The 25,191-nt window shown below is 39.3% G+C and overlaps 1 protein-coding gene across 2 annotated transcripts; it reads left to right on the top strand.

The window, feature by feature from the left end:
- On the top strand, nt 1-19,852 carry htra1b (HtrA serine peptidase 1b). 2 transcript variants are annotated; one of them, XM_041268257.1, is made up of 9 exons: nt 1-794; nt 5,808-5,907; nt 6,200-6,404; nt 15,626-15,820; nt 16,225-16,257; nt 16,886-17,000; nt 17,461-17,518; nt 17,929-18,024; nt 19,427-19,852. In XM_041268257.1, the coding sequence occupies exons 1-9, from the start codon at nt 332-334 to the stop codon at nt 19,593-19,595; spliced, it is 1,434 nt and encodes a 477-aa protein (XP_041124191.1). In that variant the 5' UTR covers nt 1-331; the 3' UTR covers nt 19,596-19,852. The 2 variants fall into 2 exon arrangements, with proteins under 2 accessions (XP_041124191.1, XP_041124190.1); XM_041268256.1 differs by having other exon boundaries at nt 5,805-5,907.
- Nucleotides 19,853-25,191: the final 5,339 nt, after the last annotated feature.

Raw genomic sequence — 25,191 nt, 5'->3', positions numbered from 1 at the left:
CACGAACAACGTGCACAAGACAGAGCTTCGTAAGAGAGGTTGAATACAATGGTTTACACAGCTGTACTGTAACTAACCATACCAGATCCTTGAACTTGAACCGGTTGATATATAGTATCCTTTTTTTTCACTAAGTTACGTTTTTGTATTTCGTTCTGACTAAAGTTGTATTCACTGAATACCTCATACCCATGCAAAGTTCATTTATAATAATTAATTTAAAAAAAAAAACTTTTTTGGAGGTCGAATTTGTATTTTTTTTTTTTTTAATTGAATTCTGCATCGCTTTTTTCCCTTCTATTTATAATTATTATTTAAATAAGCTGTAATCATGTTTTGTCACGTTTTCTGCTCCGGTTTGCTATTTGTACCATTGCTAGTTGCAGAAGCCAGGATCTCTAAGCGATATGTCGTTGGTTGTTCCGACCGATGCGACAAGTCCCAGTGTCCTCTGATTCCAACAGAATGCCTCGCTGGGGACACACTTGACCAATGCGACTGCTGCCCGGTCTGTGCAGTCGGAGAGGGAGAGTCCTGCGGCGGCTCAGGGAGGCTAGGGGAACCGGTCTGCGGAGAAGGACTGGAGTGCTCTGTTTCAGACGGCGTAGCTCACTCCCTGACGGTGAGACGAAGGGGCAAAGCTGGGGTGTGCGTCTGCGAAAGCTCTGAAACAGTTTGCGGGAGCGACGGCTTGACCTACCGAAATATCTGTGAACTGAAAAGTGTCAGCCAGCGTGCGGAGAAACTTAAACAGCCGCCTGTGATCTTCATTCAGAGAGGAGCGTGCGGACAAGGTAATTGAAAAATATTCTTCATGTTCGGTTTTCTGTAGAACACTTAGCATGCTGTATCATTCACCAGTCCCAAAAATGTTGCACTGATTAATTGTACTAAATATAAACATTACCTTAAGTACTGTCAGACTGCAGTTTTAAGTGTGTTCCAGGCAGATAACACCACCGAGTATATTATTACTGAGTCAAGTTATCAGCAAAGAAAATAAAACCCTATTGTTCGTCAGCGTATACAACATTACACTAAATGATATGTAGGCTTAGTGTCGTTGTACATAATTACGCAGTACTTAAACAGATACAAATAACAGGTCCTTAAGTATAATAACTCCTTTGTGCTAAAACAGTATCAATTTTAAGGATGAAAAAGCCTTCTTGTTTTTTCTCTCCAAAACAAACACTAGGTCCATTTGCCAACTTAGTGAATTTGCAGCCTCAGACTGTTTTGCTGTGTGCTGCATGCTGTGAGTGGTCTGGCTGACTAATTTCTTGGCGTTTATGTGGTGTGAAACTTGCCAGACTCGCCAGCCTGCGTTGAGATTTGACAGATGGCAGTGTCTGAGTTTTTGCAGTGATTCTAGGTTAAGTAGTGTATGTCTGCAGTACCCCACTGTCATGTGCACGTTTACAAATAATTTGTTGCACTTTACTTTAGTCTTCCATAGTTTATCTTTCTGTACATTGTTAAATTGTAAAGAAACTTGTAAGGAAACTTTGTTGACAGTCTGCTTTGTTTGAGCTCATCTCACCCTTAGAACCTATTTTCCACAATGTAGCAGGGATGGAAAAGAGACTTCCATTGCACTGCAGTTTAATGTAATCCAGGTTACACTGTGCGAGCTCAGCAAGACAGTCCTGAGCATGTTAGCTATACATGTTGGCTAATTCAGCACATGGTAAAACCTGGATTGGGTTTAAGTGCTATGGAATGGGATTCTGACAATCAATCCCTGCTGATGAAATTAAATAAAAAGGCAGAATGATGGAGTACATTCCAAGACAGTAAACCAGTTTGTGTGAACTCTGTTGAGTTTGAGAAGTTGCCATGCTGAAACTTTGAAAAAACATACTGGTGTATGCATTGTGAAATTGATAGGAAACTTGGAAAGTTATTCACAGAGTGACCAAAGGGGAGATATAGCACATTGAAATCTGATAACTCACAGATAAACATGACAGATCACTGGGAACTATGGTAAAGAACAAAACAAAAACAAAAAATATTGTTAGATTGTTAGTGTACACTTAATTCATTATATAGACATAGGTATAGCATGGAAACTGCAAAAGTATTAGTGTGTGCTCAAGCTCGGTGGCTTTCTGGGTTTAGAGATATGGTTGGGGTTGGATGTTGAGTTGAGGATAGAGTTGAGGTTTGGGTTGGGTTAAGGGTGGCAGTAACCTATTTGTATGTGTTTGGAATTTAACAATCTGCAGCATTAAAACTTACCTTAGTAAACTGGGAGTCGGCTACTGAGCCATGAAAAAACACTTCATACACTGCTACAGTACATGGTTTTCCTTTGAGGCCCCTTATCCAGGCACCACCCAGACCCACAACCTGATTAGCTTCTGAGATCACAAGGTCAGGCTCCTCCAAGGTTGTAGGCCTCCCCTTTGAGTACCAAAGACTTCTGATACTAGCGACTCCAACTCAGTCGAAGGGCGCTTTGCTAGTTTGTAAGGAAGAACTTCATAATTCTGTCCTCTGTATAAAAGATCATTGAGTTGATCTGTGCCCAGTTTAGCAGCAGGAGGGCAGTCAGAGCTCATTAAGGAAATACGAGTTGTTGTTTCTTCAGCCCTGTGGTACAGATTTTGCCAGGAGGATTTATTAATAGCTCTTGGAATGGATGCAAATGAATGTGGTGCACAAAGCCAGAGTTTATAACACAACTTATTAAGTGCATTAGAGCTGATTTGCTAAGCTTAGATGCTTGTAAGATCCCATAAATTAGGGTTCTTAGTGGCCTACAAGCAGTATCTATACTTTTTGGGTCTTCCTTTAAGGAGCCTGTGAAAGATCATTAAAATAGACCCAGTTGTGTTCTGGAGAATACTGTAATCCATTGCAATCAAGCACACTTATATTAGAATATTATTGCCCTACTGATTTAAAGCCCTCTCCATGTGCATCATTTCGAATACATCAATACATAAACCATTTTGTGTCCCTGCTCATTGTGTTCCTTAATGGCTGCGGTTCTTATAGTTGCACTTGTGCCAGACTTACATTCTTAACTAGAAACGCAGCTGTTGGATACATCCATCACATTTAGCAGTTCGGTTCCAGCTTTGTGCAATGCACCAATAAAACAAGTGGTTTTAATTAGATTTTACTGCCCTGTAAATTATAAGCAATTAAAGCATCAATTATTGTAGTATCAACGAAAAAGATGACTCCTTAATAATAATAAGAAAGACCCTGATGCCGTTGGTTTTAAAGTCGTACAAGAAGTAGCCAGCCATTGTCAGCAGCTTCCTGTCATGTCAAGCAACCACAGCACATGCTCTTCAAGGCTATGATGGCATGAGAGCAGTGGATGCAGCTTTTCTGCAGCAGTTTTTTTTTTTTTTTTTTTTTTTTTTTTGTAGGTCAGCATGTTTTTGTAGCTTCAGGATATACCCAGCCCCAACTGCAAATATAGGCTTCAGCTCAAAGACTCAAAACTATGTATTTTTTCCCCATTTAAATTTATTGGTAAACATGTACTTTGCAGTGAAGGTGTTTGCTGTGCATCCCATATGCACTATTGCTGCTGCTGCTGCTGAGGCAGCTAGGGGAGAGAATCTCACCTGAGACTGATGCAGGCAGGGGGGTAATAATAGAGAGGCCAGGTCTTGCCTTCTGAAGAAAATACATTGAGGAAGGAAAAGCCACAAGCAGCAGTCATTGGGGCTTTTTTATTATTTAATTTTATATGTTCACTAATTCTCTGCCATAACTTCCAAAGCTTCAGTTTAATTTGTTTCTTCATTTTACCTTACATAATTAGTCGCATGCCTGTTTGTATTTTTGGAGTGTTATTTTTTGTGCATTCATTTCATTCTTGGTAGCTGTGTTAGGACTGCGGTGTATCGTATAGTACAGGAAATATGTTCTGTTTGTGTTCTCATGTCAGGACCCTTGATATAAAGTACCTGTTCAGTATATTGATGTTGGAATGGCTACAGAAACTTGGTATGAGCACAGCTTGAAATATGTATGAAAACAATGAAGAGGCAAAGTCAGGCACCAGGAGAAGTATATGACTGCTCTATAAAACGTGACAGCGGACATTAATGGCTTCAGTCTTGTCTGACCCCCGCACTCCTGCATGAACCCCAGTACTCATGGTGAGGGTTACAGGGGCCACCAAAACAAGCAGCAGTTACCCCAGGAAGCCTCTCAGACTAAAACTATAGTTATTTGTCCATTTATTTATTTATTCTTTTTATTTTTTTATTATTTTTTCAAAACCTACTTTGAACTTTTTTCTGTTCTAGTCTTGTTTGTTTGGTTTATAACCATATTTTGAAATCTGTGTGGTTTTTTTTGTTGTGTTTTTTTTAATCTTTATTTTTCTTCCAGTCATGCACAGCCGATGTTTTTGTTTGGGACATGATAAACAATCCCCAGAGTCTACAGTAACTGTATCATGCCCAGTCAGAGTTACAAAACTGACTTGGGATGACGTTGAAAAGCACTCTCCAACAGCAATATACATCATCTGTAATTGACAAACCTAGGACTAAAAGACCCAAAAAGCTGTCTAACAAGGATGAGCAATACTTGAAGATAATATCCTTAAGGAACAGAAAGACGACAAGCGTTGAATTGACAGAAGAACCGGCAGAAGACACAGGTGTTGTTGTCCATCCATCAACAGTCCAAAGCACCTTTGACCTTTGTTCCATAGTCTAATTTCTGTTTTCTTGTACATATTCTAGCCTTTTAGTCTTGTTCCCCTTTTTTAACAGAGGTATTCTTACTGCAGCACATCCTTTAAGTCCCGATTTCAAGAGTGATCTTTGTACTGTTGATTTGATGCTGTTGATCCCATAAGGATGAGCAATGACTTTCCTTGGCTTATAGTTGCATAGGTGAATTGGAAAATTTCTAAAGTGATAAAGTAGCGTTCCTTACTTGCTGAATTGCAGTTAGCGCCCCCCATGATTTTCATTTGCAGAACAGAACTTTTCCATAGCAAAAGAAGAGTAACTGCATTGTGAAAGCATGGTAAAGCACATGCACAAGGGGTCAGTTTGGATCAGTGAGACTCGGCTGTATAAACATTTAACCAAACCAAATCATTGTTGTGCAAGTCACTGGCAGAGTATCCTTTGACGATTATAAATGCATTGATTCGGTCCAAGCTTGGCCCAGGGTTCCACAATCTGTTGCTGATTGCCGTTGGGCAGGGAGATGAAAGTCAACAGCTGGAGTCAACACCAAGCTGACTCCATGAGCTTCCTGCCGTCACTCTGTTATATCACCCCCTCACACAGTTCAAAACGTGTTTTATAAGAGGCAACGTCGGAAATGATTGTGGGCCAGACCCCTCTGAATTAATAGATTGGTTTGGATACACTTGACTATGTTGGATTTAGTGGTTTAAAAAAATAAAATAAAATATGTGATTGCAAAAGTTTTGGTTGACATCTGTTACGAATTGAAGGTTTATGCAAGTTGAAAACAAGTGCTGGATTTCAATAGTTAGAAAAGGTCTATTATATCATAGGCCAAACTTTTCTAACCCTTGATTTCTAGACACAGAGAATAGGTCTATTGCTGCTGTATCTATGTGTGTGTGTGTGTGTGTGTGTGTGTGTGTGTGTGTGTGTGTGTGTGTATATTTCAGTTTTTTGTGGAAAACTGAAGATTATTGAGGGACACAGTAAATCATGTTTTAAATCATGTTTTAAATCCTCTTGGTGCGCGAATTCACGTCACGAGAAGACTCCTGTGTGAAATTTGCAATTACCCTCTTATGCTTTTTGGAACATTGTGGTAATTATTTTTGTCTTCAGCAGGTCAAGCAAACCCAGACAGCCTCCGGCACAGATACAACTTCATTGCCGATGTGGTGGAGAAAATTGCGCCCGCTGTGGTTCACATTGAACTGTACCGCAAGTACGTGTGTGTCAGTCGATATCCTCTAGTCTATCACTGTATCCCCTGTGAACATTCTGTACTACTTTAAGGTAGTCCAAAAAAAAAAAAAAAACAGTATATATTACTACTGTATTCCATATAGTATACCACAGTATTCCTTTCCAATCAAAGCATTTTCATCACAAGCTTAACTTTAGTGTTGTACAGTCCCCCCACCACCACAAAAAAACAAAATACAGCAGTGACAATGGAGGCACATATTGAATGCTACACCTCATTGGATTCGAGTCTCTCTTTCTCCGTCTCTCAGGTTGACGTTTTCGAAGCGGGAGGTTGCCGTGGCGAGTGGCTCTGGTTTTGTAGTCTCAGAGGATGGGCTGATTGTTACAAATGCTCACGTGGTGGCCAATAAGCACAGAGTGAAGGTGGAGCTGAAGAATGGGGCCACTTACGATGCCAAAATCACGGACGTGGACGAGAAGGCGGACATTGCACTAATTAAAATAGATACTGCGGTAAGCTGGACTCTGTCTATAGAGGGCTATTTTAAAAAGTAGTGAAAAAGGGTAAGAAAGACTTGATTTAAAGTTCTTGTTTTAGGTGGACGGCAGTGGGACTGAGCAATCAAACCACATCTGAACTGCATGAATCTTCCCTCTTGATAGGAATCCCTCTCACTCAGTATCAAGCCAGTGTTTCCTTGGCATTGCTCAAGCCTTTTAATAGCTGTTTCAGTCACAGCTAATATTGGGTGGGTGGGGGGGGGGATGCAAGACTGCAGAAGCAGCAGACATGGCCAGGCATTTTTCCAATAAACTCATTCTTTTCAATTTCCCACACTGAGAGCCATGACCTCTCCATCCCTCCTCCTCTTAGCGCTTTGAAATATTGGATCCCTACTGTGGTTCTCAAGGTCTCTGAGGGGCAATTTCAGGTTGCGGCTTTTATGTGCAGCGTTGTGTAAACACTAAGTACTTATCAGCTGTACAAGCTCAGGAATTGAATGCATAGTGTTGTGGTGGGAAGATATATTTGGTCCCCTTAGTTAAAATGGAAACAAAATCTGTGATAAAGAAAGAGGGAGAGAGTTCTCATGCTAGGATTGAGAAATAGAGGTGGATAATTCCTTTGTTTTCCCTGGAACTGGGCTCAGCAGAATAAAACAAAGCCAAGGAGCATTTACTGCAGCACTGGACTCGGAGGTTCATGTGAGGTGGTAGGGTGATTACACTGGAATACAGCATTGACCTCGTCTGACACAGATATTTAAGAGCTGTTGAGAGACATTTGTTAGGTAACTGTGCCATATTGCCCTCAGCTAAACCACTCCTTGCTTTTAATGTGTGTCGTGAAGGATGTCACGGCTTGTGTCAGCTCGCAGACTGGCAGTGTTATTGTGGTACCACAGAGAAACATTCTAATTTAATGTGGATTTTCCCCACATTAGCCAGCAATACCTTTTTTTCTTCTTAATGTTTACTCTTCAAAACCTGGCTTTTCAGCTGTTTTTGTTTTATGTAGATTTGAAAACTTCTACTCACATTTACAGAAAGAATACATTTTCATTTCCTACTCTGCTGGAAAAGGTACAGGGAAATTTTGGCCTTTTCCATTTGCAGTTTTGCTTTGGGAACAGCACTGATGTTTCCTACTCACAAATCTTTAAATGATGAATTATTTAAAGAATGTTTTTTTTCCAAATGTTTATTTTTTATTTTTTTTTTATGAATAAAATAAAGTGTGATATATAATGAAACTGGCCTAGACAGTTGTGAAAACCGTAGGAAATTCTTTTAAATAGCCAAGGAGTTAAAGCTCTGTGAACAGTGTTGAGTGTTTCACTTTATTGGATCTGGTTTAGTAGCTAATCAGGGTGAACACAACACAGTCGACTTGACTTCTCATTTAACAGAAAGTTCTCTTTTAAGTGTAATTACAGCATGCCTGCTTGTTTCGTGGATATATGTTAGCCTAAAATGCTATTGCAATACAAACAATACATGATAACCCTCATGCGATTTAGCTACAACATCCCCCTGTTCTACAGTGCATCTCTAATCCACGGCAGCTCTTGCTGGAGAATGAACCCAGTAGCTAGAATTGGTAAGTAAAGCAACATGCAGTGTAATCAAAAATAAAAGCATGGGTTAAATGAATGAGCTATTGTCGGTTAGGTCTGACTCAGATTGGCAAGCAACACATGAGTACAGTTGTAGAATAAAACATGTACAGACAAGTCTGCTCTGTACAGTAATAGGATAGGAATTGCAGATAGAACAAAGTAGAACTGTGGACAAAACTACTTTCTGTTCAAGGTGGTAAATCTTTAGCTGGTCTAGAGTCGATGGGAGAAAGTCCAATTTTTTAATTTTTATTTTGCAGAAAACCAGACCCAAAACCAACCAATGAAAGTTGCATAGCCCAGTTAAACCGTGTTAAACACACAGTAGTGCTAGATTTAGAAATACTAAAACCAAACAGAATGCCATTGAAATTGGCTCAATTGGGTTAAATAAAAAATGAAGTCTGGATAACCGTGTGGCTTGTTGTGATATAATCAGCTCCTGGTGGAAATAACTCTCTTTTTTTGTAATGGATATTGAACCTCTGGAGAGAAACTCCCTAATTGGCGTGCTTGTTTTTTTCCATTTCCATGAGTCATTTCCATTCTGCAAGGCTGCTTCTCGTGGTGGAGCCTTGTGGTTTGGCAGTTTTGATTGAGGCAGTGGTTACCAAACAATCTTACAAAAAGGCTTTAAAACATGTTTTTTTTTTTTTGTTTGTCCTTGTATTTACTTCCTGTAATTTCTGATCAAACAAGCCATTAGAATACTGCAGGCCACAGAAAAGTAACAGGGATATTGTGTGGAAACATAAAAGAACAAGGAGCTCAGTGGCTTTTTAATCTTATTCTTAACTCAGAGAGTTTATTCATGCGATTCTTCTGTACTATTTTTGCTTAGGTTACAAAATAGTACTGGAGAATAGCACGAGCAAAGTTTTGTGATCATGTGACACCTTCAACACTGAACAATGCAGCAGAAGCTTTGAATTCTGGGATACGACGGTGATTGACAAATTTTTTTGGCCAGCTAGTGCATATATGTGCAGTCAACCCCCCTTTAAATAAATGACACATCAAATGACAAATCACAATTGTAAGGGATAATAACCTCAGCTTGTTCATACGGAATAACTGCCTCTGGGAAAAGACTCATTTCACCAGGTTGTAAAGTACTATACTGGGAAGTGAAGTTTGCTTGGATGTGCTTCACTCTCCCCTGAGCTACAGAAACATGGCTAGAAACATTTTGTGGTTATGTTGGTTTCTAGCCAAATTTCTGAATCTGCAGGTCCTGATGTGTAGTAAAGCTAGATAAAACAAATCTGTCTCAAAGATTTATATTTTATGATATATTTTTTTTTTTAAACTTCTGTCCGTGGAAGTTTTCAACATATGGTAACACTGTTGTTTTCAAATAAAAACGAAACCGATGAACAGGAAAGCACAGGTGGCCAAGTTATATTTTTGTGTTCCCTTTCACAACAGTTGAATGATTTATGCATACCTAATTGCAAATTAGCCTGAGCTATATCGAAAATAGCTTTTCCGTACATTATTTGTGAATGTCATGTCGTTTAGCGTGACGGTACTGTGAATGTAGGTCATGATACGTTCCTGTTTCCCTTTACTGACACTTTGCTGGCTGAGTTTTTTAGGGCTGTATCTTGAGGAAATTCTCACCAGAATATAATGATATCTTGTGATACAGTTTGGGGAAGCAAAGACCAGTAATTAACTGATCTATGGACATGTGCCATAAGATGTTAATATGCTTGGGGCCTGCTTATCAAAATGTACTAATTTTTTAAATTAATTTCAGTAGAATGAATCTGCTTTGCTGTGGCATTTTAAATAAATGTAATATTATGCTCTTCTGTTTGTATTTGGAGATTTACTTAAGCTTTGAAAACTTGTCCCATAGCATGAATGTAAGCCACCTATTTACTTATTGAAGTATATCTTGGAAATTGCTTGTCTGGGTATGTCATGGCATGCTGTTCTACATGTTCAGACCCCCTTTTCATTCTTCTGACACCTGTAAAGGGTTACTGTAGAGTATTCAACAAATGCATTCTCCTGTGTATTTTGCTCACATCACTGCAATATCCTTTTCAACATTATCATAATTGTTTTCACATATCCTGTGTCATAAATCAAGCAAGGAATGATGCCAAACACATTCCCCGACTTAGCTAGCCTCGGATCGACAAGGTTCCAGACTTTCCAGCACAGCGTCATGCTTTCCAGCACAGCGTCAGTGTTTTGTATCCAAATATAAGCTGTCGGCCACGTCTGCTAGAATGGGAACTGTGGGAGCAGAACGCCAGCATTAGGTCTATTGCATGAGGGAGTTTTTGTTTTGAATTAGACAGTTGATAATATAAGGAGAGATTGTGGAGTTGTAAAATTTCAGATAAAATTACATTTTATCATTGCACATTTAAAGCTCTAATATTACGAGGACATAATATGATGTAGAATCTCAAGGGCTGCCAAGCTGCAGTGTGGGTCAAGTGCAGCATGAACTCGGAGGCACACAGACACCGCTCTGTTGTATTGTCTTTCATTGCTCCATACTGAATCTTGCCTTGTGTAATTCATAATCAGAATAGGTTTCTGCTTTGGGTTACACCAAGCCAGTACTACATTTTTTATATCATGTAGTCGAATAGGTATAAATTTATAATGAAACTGTATGGCTAATCTTATGTAAGCCATCTGATACAAAGACATTTCAGCTGGCTTCATCACATCAACATGGGAGTCTTCTTAATATAGAATTTTGTAAGGTGCTGCCTAAATGTAGGCTGGTATTCGCGTACTGGCTCTTCTGACCTTGAGTAGGTGAAATTAGCTTGTATTATACATTGTCCCCTATACTCCAGTGTGTGTGTGTGTGTGTGTGTGTGTGTGTGTGTGTGTGTGTGTGTGTGTGTGTGTGTGTGTGTGTGTGTGTGTGTGTGTGTGTGTGTGTGTGTGTGTGTGTGTGTGTGTGTGTGTGTGTGTGTGTGTGTGTGTGTGTGTGTGTGTGTGTGTGTGTGTGTGTGTGTGTGTGTGTGTATATATATATATATAAATAAGTTGAGTTAAATAAGAGTAATTAAACAGCATAGCTTTTTTTATTATGACATCATGTCCATTTGATACAAACTGATAAAAGAAGTTCCAGATGCCCCGTTTCACATCAATAGCAGGATGTACTAGGTAGTATGTATTTACAATGCAAGGTTTTAACTAAAAGCATAATATTTAAATCTTTTTTTTTTTTTTGAAAAATGGGCAGTACTAAAATGCTTGGTTAGGGTTCTATAACCGTGGTTCTTTATAATGAGAAAGTCATTTTGACAAGAATTCCACTTTAGTTTGTAATAAACTACAATACCCAGCAATTGAGGTGCATGCCAAAGCCTTTTCTTTCTGTCTTGTTACTTGGTGTCAGCCTCTTTTAAAAGAGGCACATAGAATCCCATGTACCATACAGCTATACACAGTCAACTGGAGTCTGTGCCTTGACTTTCCTGTTTTGCTGCTGTGCTGTGCCAGCTGTATGATCTCAAGTAAACTCACCCCAGATACCATGAATCTGTTTGAGTCTGGTACCTGAATAGGGGGGATTCTATTTTACTAGTCCAAGCACATCCCACTGTGCATTGGTTTATCAATAGTTTACCACAGAGAAGCACAGCACAGTGTAATAAAACCCAATATGGAAAAATATTGGGAAGAACAGGCAGGTATGGCAAACCATATTAATAAACATGGCAAACCAAGGTAAGCTATGGTAAATACATGCCATAACCATGGGAAACACATAGGAACATTGCAAAACATACTGTGCAAACATACCACTTTTATAAGGGATTCTACGAGCAGACCTGCTTTTTTATTTTACTGACTTCTGATTGGCTGAGATATTGAAATCTGAATCAAATTTAGGTGCCATCCAATTAACATAATGTTAATTGGATGGCACCTAAAAATATGAGCTGTTGAAATTTATATATTGGGGTATGTTTGTTTGAAAAGTGATTTCCTCAAGTAGTGTTGGAACTGGTTCTGTTCTGGTAAGATAAAGTTTGTTAAAAATGATCAAATGTACTGTAGAGTCACCCATGGCTCGCACAGTAAAGACAGTGTCATGTGGAGAGTGTGTCGCTGTGGGCTAAAGGGTACTATCTGCATTATCACAGTTGACCCTATGACAAGGCCGGACAGAGACAGGAAGAACTGAACCATTTTAAATTGGGTAGAAAACTGGGGGGATATCTAATTTACCTTATTATGAACTGAAGTTGCCCTACTGTTGCTTGACAGCTACAGAAATGCTATTGAACAATTGTTTCTAACAAAGATAGATGGAGTTCCTAACTTTGTGCCTGGGCAGTTAACTGGTTTGGTCAGGTGGTCTAAGGATGACACCCACGCTCCTGATAAGATGGCAGACTGGCTCTCAGCAGAAAAATGCAAGAGGAACCCAGAGAAGTTTTTCATGTGCAATAGAATGTGAAATCTGTGATTTACTGTAGTGCAGCAGCTGCTGACAAAGAAGTGATGCTGTTACATTGAGATTAAACCGATAGTCTATCTGCAGATATGACAGTCTGGAATGCAAAACATTCGTATTCAGTTATATCAGAATGAGGCAGAAAGCCCTGTACAATAGGTGTTTGTATATTGAGTGGGATGTGAATGTAATATCCTGAGCCCCGCATCCCCCAGGCATGTGAATGTTGAACTCGCAGCCAGTCCAGCACGGCTCTGGTTCTTTAAAAACATTCCCCTTAGATGCACTTATAAAAATGATCCATTTTGTCTTTTTGGCTAATTTTAAATTGTAACTACCTTTTACCAGTGGTGATACTCAAAAACACTTTCCAGTGAGATGGTAGGGTGTATAAGAGGGGGGAAAAAGTGAAGATTTCAGGAATAAGAGCCTGGGAGCATTGTGATGTGGCCATGTAGAATTACGCATACTGTATGAATTCCAGTCATAATCGCATTCATGTGTTGCCATAAAATGGCAAGAAACAAATTGATAAAATTTCAGGGCAGATATCCGATTAAATTTCTAATCGCAGCAGGCTGCTACTGCAAGACACGTGATCGTTAAGTGAAGTAGCCGACAGATTGCAAGTGCATTGGTCCTTACCACTCTGCTAAGCCTGGAGTCTTGGAACTCTCACGTTACATTGAATAACTGAGAGAGTGACTCACAGGGTTGGTCCAAATATTATTTTACCAGAGGATGCAGATCCCATACATTGACCCATGATTATAAACACTTTTGACATGATTGGGTGCAACCTTGTGGTTTCACGATTGTTATTGTCTGAATTTCAGGCTTGCCAGCTCAGCACAAAAAACGGATTCCGCTTCATTAGTCATAGGTTTAAAGACCTCCAGATAGGGAAAACAATTCCCATCCGTTCAGCAGCTGTAGTTCTGGCACTTAGATTCTAACTAACGTGACTCACTGACTCGTGGGATGAGAGTTTTGCTAAAATTTTTTAGTGACGAGAAGTTTTACAGTCTTTCCTAATGCGCTGATAACTTAAAGGTTAAACATAAAGGCTGTAACAATGTGCAACTTACAAAAAAAAAAAAAATAGTATGGTCTCTTTGAAAAAACCCACTGCCTCTGTCTGGCATGTGGCATTCTCTTTTAAAACTCTCCTTTTGCTGCAAAGATGTGATTTCACGTACAAATCTATAAGTTATCAATGCACTGGAGTGTTTTCTCTTAGATTATATGAGCAATTTAATGTTCGTGTTCGTAAAATGTTTGTGAACAACCATTTAAATAGAACAACGTGAAAGTGCCATTTGTACTAGCACAGCAGGAACATGGATTGTGTGGCAGTCAAAGGGTAAACTAGTGCCAAGGAGTCCTGTGTAGTACTTTGTTAGTCTCAAAGTAGCGTAGCTCTTTTCCAATTATATTCAGTGGCAGTGGCACTAAAATGTCAATGCATTGCAGGCACTGAACGTTTTTTAGAATGTTACAAATGCACTGTACCATGCACCTTTTAAGCATAATATAAATTCCAATATGAACGCCTTCATCATTGTTACTGAAAATGAAATTAGTTGTATCACTGTATATCTTGTAATTTTTTTTGTCCTCCCTATATGAATATCCTGTGTGCTCGGCGCTACCAAACACAATGATGTAGACCTTCGGGCCGCTACACCTCTAATATCCATGAATGCGGTAAAGTTCTGCAGTTGTAAAAATGACTACAGGGTTTTACTGACAGTCAGATTACTACTGGCAGGGAAGGATCTGCAGGAATTCGCCCAGCTCAGTACTAAGTGCATGTTCAAAGTGTTAGTTAAGTCTTTTCAGCAACAGTAACACGTCGTTCTTGTTTGGCTTCTGGCCTGCAGCGATGCTGCTAGATATGTATTTTTTTTTTTTGATGTGGAAATGCTCCAGAATGGCTGTTCTGTTCTGAGAATGCTCTGCTGGAATTTTGCTTTGCCATGCTTTTACCTTGCTTCTCAGTTAGCTGGCTGGGTGTATAAAGACCATGGGGGTTCATTCTACTGGTCTATACAAAGTCGGACCTAAAAACTGACACTTTGATTAAAACCAGGGGTGTCCAGTCATGGTTGTGAAGGGCCCTTCCACTCCACCTTTACAGGTAAAATGCTATAATGAAGAACTTCAGCGTCTGGATGGAGGTTTAATTGGTTCAATTAAACAATTTAGAACAAGTTTGGAACAGAGATCAGGAGTGGAAAGGCCAACTTTGGTCATCTCTGTTTAGATCAATTTTACAAACAACTAGATGCCTGTATTTGCATGGACATTTTTTCCCCAAAGTTACTGTATTTCAAACACTGAATTTGGATGAGAATTTGAGACTCTTTATATTAAATAGACATATATATATATATATATATATATTATATATATATATATATATATATATATATATATATATATATATATATTTTTTTTTTTTTTTTTTTTTTTAATACTTTATAATACTTTAAAAACTTTCGTGTTTTTTGAAAGGCCACAACCATTCCAGCGCCTACACAGATTCTGATTCAGATGTTATGTGTCACGAATGAACCGTGAAATCCCTTTTAGAAAATCGATGAACCTGACGTTATCTATGTTTCAAGACGATCCCCTAAAGTATTTGGCAAAATAGTTTTGGCCCTCAGATGCACTTCCTTGGGAATTTATGTGTATCATTGTCCGTGTTGATGATTTACTGATCTCTTCCCTCAGTGCACTTCCTTGCCCTGATAATTTATGTATAATCCTGTAAATAATTCTGTCTCCAAATGGTTTCTAAAATATGACCAGAGATTAAACAAGCATTACCAGGAATCAAACAATGACATCATACACACACACACCCCTTAAAGCGTGCTATATTTTTATATTTCTATTCCAGAATTTCTAGCCAGGTTTCACTTATAGGTCTTTTTACATAGTCATAACACAGGGGGAAAATGCACTATAATTGCACACAATCTTTATATAAAGAGACAGCTGTATGTATGCTAAATCCATCTGTTTTTTTTTCTATTTGCTTATCTGGTGTTGGTGTGTCTCTTAGGAGCCTGTGTTTAGATGAGCTCTTCTTTCTGTATCAGTGGAAGTGGCTGCAGTGGTTTCATTGCTGTTTGATTTTCGCCGGCTCCTCTCCGCAGGCTAAGCTGCCTGTTCTGCTGCTGGGCCGATCAGCTGACCTGCGGCCGGGGGAGTTTGTGGTGGCCATCGGGAGCCCCTTCTCCCTCCAGAACACAGTGACCACCGGCATCGTCAGCACCACCCAGCGAGGAGGCAAAGAGCTGGGCCTGCGTAATTCGGACATGGACTACATCCAGACCGACGCCATCATTAACGTGCGTACTCTATTGCTTAAGGTTTGGGGTTAGGGTCAGGTTTATAGGTTTTATTAGGCGCTGTGGTGTCCTAAAACCCTCCAACACAGGATCCACTGAGTCCAGATTAATAGTTCAAAGCAATACCTTAAATGGATTCATTCCAGTTGTATTTGTAAAGGTTAAGGTTATTGGTTAAGGCTGAAGGCCTATAGGGAACAAACTGAGTACTTAATCTAGTAATTTGCAGAACTGAATTTCAAGTACAGTAAAAAAATTTAAAAAAACAGATTCACTTAAAGACAGTATCTAGCTCAAGGATGATATCATCCATACTGGAACTAAATAAGGTGTTTGGAAAGTGCTGATGTTTATCTTGCACAGTCTTTGGCAGCTGAACAAACTTGTTGTGCCTTTGCTTTCAGTATGGGAATTCTGGAGGCCCACTGGTGAATCTGGTAAGCATTCTTCTTTTTTTTTTTTTTTTTTTTTCCCCTTTTTGTTTCTCTGGGATTCTTATGATAACACGACAGTGACAACAGACATGGTGCATAAGAAAGCTTTGTTACACCCAGACTCACGTTGGGCATATATATATATAATGTGTGTGTGTCTTGCTGCATTTGTGAGGTAAGTGTGAATTTCTCAGAAACTTACATAGTCAGTGATTTTGGGCACCACGTTTTGGGTTTGGTTGTTGTTAAGCCTTTGCGAATGATAGTAAACCTTAGTGCCAACATGGGGAACTTGATACCCCTCATTGTGGTAATGCTTAAGTATAATATGCATAAATGTTCTAACATTTTAAAACAAAAACCTTCAGTAAGATGAACTGGGGTGGTACAAAAAGCAAGAACTAGACCAGTGTGTTCCAGTGCATACATCATTCTGCTTTTACACTACATGCTTTTGAATAAATTTATCTGGATCAGAGAAACAGGAGCTGGGGTGGAAGTGCAAAGGGGGGATGCTTACAATGGTAAATCACGTCAAACTAATGCATACAAGTAGCTGGTCTCATCCAGATTCCACCTACAATTCCTGCAAAAAACCTGTGAGCTGAGCTGGATTTCTTTGCTTCTGAAGGATGGCGAGGTGATCGGGATCAACACTCTGAAGGTGACGGCTGGCATCTCCTTCGCCATTCCCTCTGATAAAATCAGACAGTTCCTCGCAGAGTCCCACGACCGACAGGCGAAAGGTACCTCCAGGATTTCCTCTCTGCCTTGGATACAGCAACGGATCCAATTTCCATTCTGTTTGCACCAGTGCAAAGGTTGCTTAATTTTCCTGCAAGATGAGTGTTCTAAACCTACCAAGAAGATCTCAACATAAACTTATAACATCCTTGCAGAAGAATATGGGGGAAACTTTGCAGTAGTGCGTTGCCAATGAAAGTGGACGCAACACATCTCATTACTGTGCATGTATAAATATGTGCAGACCTCTCTGTGTGCTTGAGGTATTGATGCCTGATGTGAACATCCTAGATTGCCTACCATGTTGGCTGTGATCTAGTTGTGGTGAATGGTATATTTGCAAAGTATATTGTGCACTGTAATGCCTAGACCATACTTGTATTTACTATGTTTTACATGTGTTTGTGTATATGCCAGTGATTTTAACATTCACTCATTGACTTTCTGCTTTTTTTTACTTAGGGATGACTGCACCAAAAAAAAAATATATTGGAGTAAGAATGATGAGCCTCACTACCACGTGAGTGAGCCCTTTCAACACAGCATTGCTAGAGGTTCTTAGTCTTAAAACAATTTCAGAGAGTCCAGTAGATAAAATGTATCCGCAGTACGACCCATCTCAGAAGCAACATGCTTTAATACTAAAGATAGCAGCATTGCTGAAAAAAAAGAATATCCAATGCAAACGAGCTAGCACAGTTACACTGCGGCATAAAATCCAATTCTTGGTCTGAAAGTTACAATTATTGAAATATGTCTTGAATTTAGAAAGGCAGCTTGATTCATGTGGTGTGGAGATGTAAGCTTGTTTTTTTCCAGTGAAGTGGATTTGTATACACAATGTAAAGTCTTGGGGGATTGCTCCTAGAGTCTCTTTGAGAATGCTTGCAGGTTGCTGGGTTCCCTCACACTCATTGCACTGTTTTACAGGCTTGCCAGGGAACTGAAGCAACAGCACAAGGATTTTCCAGATGTCACCTCTGGAGCGTACGTGATTGAAGTCATCGCGAAAACACCAGCTGAAGCGTAAGTGGAACAACAAAGGGGTTCACAGTACAGCACTGCTGCTTCACACAGCAAAGGGGTTCACAGTATATCATTGCCACTTCACACAACAAAGAGGTTTGCAGTACAGCACTGCCGCTTCACACAATAAAGGGGTTTGCAGTATAGCACTGCAGCTTCACACAACAAAGGGGTTTGCAGTACAGCACTGCCGCTTCACACAACAAAGGGGTTCGCAGTACAGCACTGCCGCTTCACACAACAAAGGGGTTCGCAGTACAGCACTGCCGCTTCACACAGCAAAGGGGTTCGCAGTACAGCACTGCCGCTTCACACAACAAAGGGGTTCGCAGTACAGCACTGCCGCTTCACACAACAAAGGGGTTCGCAGTACAGCACTGCCGCTTCACACAACAAAGGGGTTCACAGTACAGCACTGCCGCTTCACACAACAAAGGGGTTCCTAGTACAGCACTGCCGCTTCACACAACAAAGGGGTTTGCAGTACAGCACTGCCGCTTCACACAACAAAGGGGTTCACAGTACAGCACTGGCGCTTCACACAACAAAGGGGTTTGCAGTACAGCACTGCCGCTTCACACAACAAAGGGGTTTGCAGTACAGCACTGCCGCTTCACACAACAGAGGGGTTCACAGTACAGCGTTGCTGCTTCCCAATTAACAAGCCACTCTTTCTTTAGATGGCGACCTCTGGCCCATTTGCTGAGCGGAAGTAGATTTCAGCACTAGAAGAGACATTGTAGTTAAACTGTGCCTTAGCTCTATTAATGCAACAAGAGCCAGCCTGTGACCTAGAACAGGAAGCTAGGAGAACTTGGCTTAAAACAGCACTTCAGACAGTGGCCCACTCAGAGAGAATATCCTTGGCCCAGGCCAGCTGAGGAGCTGGGAAGATGAGTGGTTTGGCCATGGTACTGTCCATTTATTTCCAGTTAGTTCCAATATCTCACAAAGTTTGGTTTATTTGTTTTTTGGAACTTGCATAGGAAGAAATGCCAGTGCCACAGCACTGTCTGAAAATGCATGACCCATAACATATGTACACTACCGGAAGTGGGAGCTGATCAAACTGGCTTCTGCTAGTCCAGTCGGTGTTTATTTTGTGTAAGAACAGGGTAGAGGATCGAGAGACAGAGAGAGAATTATGGACAAGTGGATTGAAACAATTTCAACTAAGCCTCAGTATTCCCATTGTACAGCCAGAAAGAAAATAAATAAAATAAAATAACATTTCAAATACAGCTATCAGAAAAGAAAATAAAAAAAAAAACAACAGCCACTTTGCTATTAGAGTTTGGGAGCAGTTTCCTTTTAACAACACGGGGAAGTCTAGGAAAGACAGGAGTGCTTGATGGGATTGAGGTGGGTTCAGAAGAGCTGACCATGTGATTCCTTGTTGCAGCGGTGGGGTGAAGGAACACGATGTGATCATCAGCATCAACGGGAAGCTAATAACCTCATCCAGCGATGTCAGTGATGCCATTAAGAAGGACAGCACCCTGCGCATGGTGGTGCGCAGAGGGAACGAAGACGTCATTCTGACCGTCATCCCCGACGAGATCGACCCCTGATCGCAACTACGAGCTGGTTCTCGCCTTTCCCAATGGACCCTTGCAGGACGTGACTTGCGGAACTCCCCCCGTTACAACCTGCCGATGTTGGGGCTACTCTGATAATATAGAGAACTGAGATTACATCCATGTTTTGTTTTCCTTCTTTTCCCATGTATTTACTTGTTAAGGGATTAAGTGCATGCTTTGAAAGCTGTTAACTACTGTTAGAGCTATACAAGCAGACAATTTGTGTTTCTATTTTTATATATCTATATTATAATCATTGTTCAAGACCCACCAGAGACTAATGTTTGAAATCGATATGAAAAAAAAAACTTTAAAAAAAAAAAAAAAAAAAAAAAAAAAAAAAAATATATATATATATATATATATATATATATATATATTATATATATATATATATATATATATATATATTTTTTTAAGGATGGTTTATTGTTGTTATCAAAAATTGTTTTGGATGATATCTGCAAGAAAGGGGAATAAAATACTTTAAAAAGAGAAATATTTTTAGGTTGTACAATATTTACAGCATTCTTGACATCTTCCATATATTCATCATACCGAGTCAGAGATCACGGCTGTTCTTGATTTGAGGGTCTTCATGCAGTTGATGGCTAATTCTGTTTTCCTTTACAAAAGCAAAATATACAAGGGGATCAATGCTACTTTTTTGTTTTTAACAGTTGCATCAACTCTGCTGAATTAGCTTTATGTTTGCATTAACTTACCTGTCTGATTTTCGAAGTGCTTGTAATGTAAAGTGTGGAAGCCAGGCGATAGTGATGTTTCAGTGAATCAGTACATGCACCCAGTGGTTATTGTTATTATGCTTGGTTATCTGTGTTGTGGCTGGGAAGCTCAATGTTAAATGTTTTGGGTTTTTTTTAATCACAAAAAAAAAAAATCCTTTCCTCCAGGATTTTCAAAGTCTTTCAACTGGTGCTGTATCCCATAGAAAATGCTGCTGTGTTTTTTTGTCTGTTTGTTTTTTTTTTTTTTTTTAATTGTTACCACAATAATTGAGGCGAGAAGTGCAGGGCATGCTTCGGCTGTTAAAATAGTTCAATAGCCGTTCAAAATCATAACATGCATTGCAAAACTATTGTAACTACAGTGTGTGTGCTTTTGGTTTTTACACTGTACTTCAGTTATGAATTTGTTGGTGGCCGGCAAAAAAAATCAAGGTCCTTAATCATTAGTTGCTGCCATCTGCTGTATTTGTCTGGTATTGCAGATTTATCGAGGCCAGACATTCCTGGGAAGTGTTTGTTGCCACTTTTTCTTGATCTCTTGCCATATCCCTGAAACTGTTAATGTTACATAATGTTAAATGTGTACTTCCACACCACTTCACCTGATCACTCCACATATTCATTTCACTTGCTTTGATTTTATTTACAAAAACATCAATCTTTTCCCATCTGTGCTGAATGGCTAATATGATGAGTCTTAAGAAAGACAGAATACTGGGAACTTTATTTACAATTTCCACTGCAATGGAAGGGTGCTACCACTTACCACATCTGAGGTCACGCGTCACTGATCAACAGGAAAATCATCTGGGACTGTGGTAAAAGCCCAGGCCAAAAATATCACACATAAAATTGTCCTAGACTGAATTAGGTCACTCCTTGTCCCATGGCCTGGTTTCATAACTGCCGTTATCACCTATTCATCTCTCCACTCCCCCACTCTCTTAACCCTTACAAAGCAACTTGGCTTTTCTCTTTCTGCATTCAATGCATTTGTTGTCAGCTTTTTAAGAATCTGACCAACAGATAGTTCTGTGTAGCAAGTGGTTGTGTCAGTATGTTAACTGGAATCTCATTTTAAATCCCCATAGGCTTAAGTTGCTTGTGCAGACTAAAGCAATGATATGCTGCTTTTAACCACAAACCCAAATCTAGTGATACCATCCAGTCACTGCACAATTTCAAGTTAATTGTAGCAATAACAATGCAGTGGAACACTGCTTGTGAATAGCCATGTAATTACATTGTAATAACCTGATGTAATACCAATGGTTTCTGCTCCTGCTTGGTAACTACTGTGTAATGGATACCTGGTGTAATTACATGGTACACAATTGCACAATAATTCTACCAGGTTAACCTGTGAGAGCAGGAATTGTTATTGGTAATTACCCATTGCATGGTTCTGTATGCCCAATAATGCAATGTTCTGCCATGTTTTTGTATGCACAAAATGCAGTGGTGTCCACCAGCTTTGTAAAACATGGGTATGATTCACAATTATGTGAAACGCTTTTTCTCTTTTTCAAAATGTAATTATTAGCAGTTGAAAATAACAATAATTGTTAGAAAATCAACAGCAGCCTATGAAGAACTGTTTTAAACATACCTGCCATTCGCACAACGCTGTGACTCACAGGCAATTACTTGATGCCTGCAGAGCATAATTGTTTTTGTGTATGATTTTTGGGACCTATAGCAATTACTGTAAAGCCATAAATATTTGTGACCAAAATATTTGGTGAATCACATCCATAAAACCTGTTTTGCTCCAGAAATGTTGCCAACCTGTTGCAATACTTTGTATTGCAAGTGCATTGATATATGTAATGTTAGTGGAATTTGATATTTGTGCCAAAAATGTTTGCAGTTTTTTATTCCTACACAAAAAACGCATACTAAAAGGCTCGCAAATATGTATGGCATTAAAGTACATTACAGTATCTAATTTATTTTCACCTTTTGTAACAGGGTGGTGAAATAAATTATGAATGTAAATACTCTTAAGTACTTTTTCTAAAAGTTATGACTGATAAGAGTTATACAGTAGTTCTCTTTCTGCTGTACATGTGGTGTCTGCAGCCATCCTCATTGTGCTGTGGTAAAGGTATCTGTATCTTTTCATACCTGTAAGAAATAGCACATGTGGGTGATGGAGACAACATACACAAACTGGAAGCCCAAACCAAGTAAATGCTGTTTAAGCAGCTTTCCTTTATTCCTGGTCTATGACCGTTTAAACCAGGGGTATTTACAGGGAAGAGCCAAACAAAAAAAACGGTAACAAACAAAAAATTGATTTGTTTCTGTCTCTTCTGTACAGCCGCTATTGATATCCGTCTAGGATCTTGCGAGCCATCCTGTGTTTTAGAACATAAGAACATAAGAAAGTTTACAAATGAGAGGAGGCCAATCGGCCCATCTTGCTCATTTGGTTGTTAGTAGCTATTGATCCCAGAATCCCATCAAGCAGCTTCTTGAAGGATCCCAGGGTGTCAGCTTCAACAACATTACTGGGAAGTTGATTCCAGACCCTCACGATTTTCTGTGTAAAAAAGTGCCTCCTATTTTCTGTTCAGAATGCCCCTTTGTCTAATCTCCATTTGTGACCCCTGGTCCTTGTTTCTTTTTTCAGGTCGAAAAAGTACCTTGGGTCGACATTGTCAATACCTTTTAGAATTTTGAATGCTTGAATTAGGTCGCCGCGTAGTCTTCTTTGTTCAAGACTGAATAGATTCAATTCTTTTAGCCTGTCTGCATATGACATGCCTTTTAAGCCCGGAATAATTCTGGTCGCTCTTCTTTGCACTCTTTCTAGAGCAGCAATATCTTTTTTATAGCAAGGTGACCAGAACTGCACACAATATTCAAGATGAGGTCTTACTAGTGCATTGTACAGTTTTAACATTACTTCCCTTGATTTAAATTCAACACTTTTCACAATGTATCTGAGCATCTTGTTAGCCTTTTTTATAGCTTCCCCACATTGTCTAGATGAAGACATTTCTGAGTCAACAAAAACTCCTAGGTCTTTTTCATAGATTCCTTCTCCAATTTCAGTATCTCCCACATGATATTTATAATGTACTTTTTTTTTCCTGCGTGCAGTACCTTACACTTTTCTCTATTAAATGTCATTTGCCATGTGTCTGCCCAGTTCTGAATCTTGTCTAGATCATTTTGAATGACCTTTGCTGCTGCAACAGTGTTTGCCACTCCTCCTACTTTTGTGTCGTCTGCAAATTTAACAAGTTTGCTTACTATACCAGAATCTAAATCATTAATGTAGATTAGGAATAGCAGAGGACCTAATACTGATCCCTGTGGTACACCATTGGTTACCACACATTCTGAGGTTTTTCCTCTAATCAGTACTTTCTGTTTTCTACATGTTAACCACTCCCTAATCCATGTACATGTGTTTCCTTGAATCCCAACTGCGTTCAGTTTGAGAATTAATCTTTTGTGCGGGACTTTGTCAAAAGCTTTCTGGAAATCTAAATAAACCATGTCATATGCTTTGCAATTATCCATTATAGATGTTGCATCCACAAAAAAATCAGGTAAGTTAGTTAGACACGATCTCCCTTTCCTAAAATCATGTTGACTGACTCCCAGGACCCTGTTACCATATAGGTAATTTTCCATTTTGGATCTTATTATAGTTTCCATAAGTTTGCATATAATAGAAGTCAGGCTTACTGGTCTGTAGTTACCTGGTTCAGTTTTGTTTCCCTTTTTGTGGATTGGTATTACGTTTGCAATTTTCCAGTCTGTCGGTACCACCCCTGTGTCAAGAGACTGCTGCATGATCTTGGTTAGCGGTTTGTAAATAACTTCTTTCATTTCTTTGAGTATTATTGGGAGGATCTCATCCGGCCCAGGGGATTTGTTTATTTTAAGAGCTCCTAGTCCCTTTAACACTTCTGCCTCGGTTATGCTAAAGTTATTTAAAACTGGATAGGAACTGGATGACATGTGGGGCATGTTGTCCGTATCTTCCTTTGTAAAAACTTGTGAAAAGTAATCATTTAATATATTTGCTATTTTTTTTTTTCTTCATCTACGATTTTGCCATTTGTATCTCTTAAACATTTAACCTCCTCTTTGAATGTTCTCTTGCTGTTGTAATATTGGAAAAACATTTTGGAATTGGTTTTAGCCCCCTTAGCAATGTCCATTTCTATTTCTCTCTTGGTCTTTCTAACTTCCTTTTTGACTTGCGTTTGCAGTTCCGTGTACTCTTTCTGCGTACTTTCTTTTTGGTCCCTTTTCAATGCGCTGTAAAGTGCCTTTTTTTGCTGAATATTTTTTTTAATTGATCTATTAAACCATTTTGGCAATTTAGTTTTACATTTAGATTTGTCTACTTTAGGGATGTAATTGTTTTGCGCCTCTAGTACTACATTTTTGAAGAACAGCCATCCTTTTTCTGTGGATGTTTTCTCTATTTTACTCCAATCTACTTCTGTTAGTGTCTGTTTCATACCTTCATAGTTTGCTTTTCTAAAATTGTAAACCTTAGCTTTAGTCCTTACTTTTGGGGTTTTAAAAAACACTTCAAATGAGACCATGTTGTGGTCTGAGTTTGCTAGTGGTTCTCTGACCTCTGTTTTAGTTATTCTGTCTTCGTTATTTGAAAAGACTAAATCAAGGCATGCCTCCCCTCTAGTCGGTGCCTTGACAAATTGTGTTAGGAAGCAGTCATTTGTCATTTCCACCATTTCAATTTCATCCTTCGTGCTACCCACCGGGTTTTCCCATTTTATATGGGGGAAGTTGAAATCCCCCATTAGTATGGCTTCTCCTTTGCTACACGCATTTCTAATGTCATTGTA

The sequence above is a fragment of the Polyodon spathula genome, chromosome 13 (genome assembly GCF_017654505.1).
Source record: "Polyodon spathula isolate WHYD16114869_AA chromosome 13, ASM1765450v1, whole genome shotgun sequence".
Taxonomy (NCBI): Eukaryota; Metazoa; Chordata; class Actinopteri; order Acipenseriformes; family Polyodontidae; genus Polyodon; species Polyodon spathula.
This window is presented reverse-complemented; position numbering and strand designations above follow the sequence as displayed.